At 43.7% G+C, this 2,406-nt stretch overlaps 1 protein-coding gene across 1 annotated transcript in view; it reads right to left on the bottom strand.

The window, feature by feature from the left end:
• Nucleotides 1-1,991: 1,991 nt before the first annotated feature.
• The window catches only part of VIMP (VCP-interacting membrane protein), a gene marked incomplete at its 5' end in the record, with an annotated part of 3,936 nt that continues 3,521 nt past the window's right edge, over nucleotides 1,992-2,406 (bottom strand). Inside the window, one exon of the mRNA XM_009873103.1 lies at nucleotides 1,992-2,071. Coding sequence (XP_009871405.1) covers nucleotides 1,992-2,071 — 80 coding nt within the window. The remainder of the gene's footprint in view (nucleotides 2,072-2,406) is intronic.

Raw genomic sequence — 2,406 nt, forward strand, 5'->3', positions numbered from 1 at the left:
CACCTCAGTCTGTTGCCTGTTTCCCCAACAGAAGGGGAAAATGTTCCCCAGAGGCATGAGTAAGGTAACAACTTAGTCCTCTTTACTGAGGAAGAACCTTCAGATCTTGAAAATATCCTTCCCCACCTCTGTTTTTCTTGGTTGGTGTTTTTTTTTTCTTTACGAAAGATTAAAACCTAAAGTTACATACACCAGTCTGCGTTACAACAATGGAAATTTAAGTTTACAGAACGAAGCTCACAGAAGTCAGGAAATGAGAACCAGTTTCTGCAGGAACATGAACAGCTTTCTCACGTCATCTTCCACAAGCCCCTGAGCCCACACTTCAGGGGTCTAAAGCAAAACGTTCTTTGCCTTTCCCTTTCATTAGCTGGCAGCTTTAAAACCTACTAGTAACGTGTTCCTGCTACATTTATAGCCAAGAGAAAAAAATCACAGACCAGTCCAGGTATGGAGCGGTACCCACACCCACAGAAACAACCTGTTTCAAGTTGTCACTCACACCTACTGAAGAGCACAGCCCAAGTGTCACCAGCATTCCCGCAGCCTGCTGCAGTTTGTGTTAGAGAACCCACTGAGGGGGTATTTGGAAAGCTCCTTTACGATGCCCAACTCTAATTTTATTTTCTCTCCACGGTGCTGGATATACACCAGAAGGATGAAGACCACACACACTTCAGTTCCTTATTCCTTACAGCCCTTCACTCACCAGCTTCACACGTCTGCGAGCCTGAGGCCCTTTGCAGCACAAACCACAACCCTGAGCACAAATCTCCAAACCAGATTTGTCGAGGTAATTTGTAAAGAAACCAGCTCTGCTCTACCAGAGCAAAGGCCTTCGTTTGCTTGATTTAGATTCAAATACAGCCAGAGCACCCAACAACCCCTCAGAGTTTGCCCGGTTTCAGCCTTCCTTACTGAGTGAGGGGAAGAGAACAAGAGAACGGGAGAGTTTCACTTTTCAAACTTGGGAAAAACTTCATTTGGTCTCAACCTGAAGGTGACTCTTCTAAAACTCACTATTTGGAAGGCAGAACACCCAAATTAAACAAAAGTGTCAAAAGCCAAAAAGAACAACTGAAACCACCCCTTCTGTTTATGGAGCTAGTCAAATGAAAAATCATTTCATTTGATCTCTCATTTTGCTTTATACACATTTATTGCACTAGAACACATGTCTTCTGTATAAAAAGATGCTGCAGAAACCCAGAAGACTAAATACCAGATTTATGATTTGTTTGCAATTATATTTAATATTAATAGTATTTTGTTTTTACAAAGCAGTTTGAAATGAAAATAAAATTAAAAAAAAAAAAACAGGAATAGCAAGAATGCCCCCCATCTGCTGTCTAGCATCAGTAATCCTCACTGGTTTGTTCACCATTTATAAGGAAAACATCATTCAAAGTAGCTTGTCACAGAGACTCTTCTGCAAAAACTGGCCTTCGGTGCAAATCCGTGGCATTTGTCAGTTCCTCTTTTTAATGAAAGTCTCTCCGCTTAAAATTCAAGGTATCTGCTGATGATCATATTCTCCCCCTCTAAAATACCTTCCAGTCAAACACAGTAAATCTGGTAACACACATCTGAGGATTGTAAATATCCTCATTCTACAGAGGTAAACGAGGTGTAGATAATTAAATTTGCCTGAGGCCACCCTTTCTAATAACCAGCCACAGAACCCAGATCTTTGAATCCCTGATTCACCCACCTTGGATGGAGACTAATGCTTCCCCTCTCTAGTAGAGTGAAAAATTAACTGACTACACCGAAACCGTTTCCTTCTTTACCCTTTTGATGAGGATTCGGGTACTTTTCTTGTGTAGCGTCAGCTTCTGCGCTACTGTTTGGAAACGGTGCACATCTGTTTTCGAGTTAACACCTGCACTAAGCCCAATCCCAAAGGAGTCCCTGTGACACGCAAACCGTAGGCAGTCAGACAGTGGGTAAGATCGAAGCTCTAGCGACGCAAGTCACTGGGGAGGTTAACCTCATCCACCTGCCGACGGGCCTCTCCGGCCTGGTCTCCAGGAACAGGTTCCACCTCCTTCTCCAGACAGGGGGTTATAGCCTAGAAATACAGAGGAGAAATCCACTAAATTAACACTCGTCCTCAACGGGCCTTCGCCAGCAGGCAGGGAAGACCGAAAATAAATTTCACGATTGTTTTGCCCCTTGTTTATACTTACTACATAGGCAGCGTTTTAAGGAAATGGAAAGCAGAGCAGAATCGTAGAATCAGTAAGGTTGGAAAATACTTCTAAGATCATCAAATCACACGGGCAACCCAACACCTCTGTGACCGCTAAACCATGTCCTGAAGTGCCAAATCTTATGGTTTTTGAACCCCTCCAGGGATGGTGACTCCACCCCTGCCCTGCGCAGCCTGTGCCAGTGCCTCACCGC

This window comes from Apaloderma vittatum, unplaced genomic scaffold (assembly GCF_000703405.1).
Source record: "Apaloderma vittatum isolate BGI_N311 unplaced genomic scaffold, ASM70340v1 scaffold21767, whole genome shotgun sequence".
NCBI lineage: Eukaryota > Metazoa > Chordata > Aves > Trogoniformes > Trogonidae > Apaloderma > Apaloderma vittatum.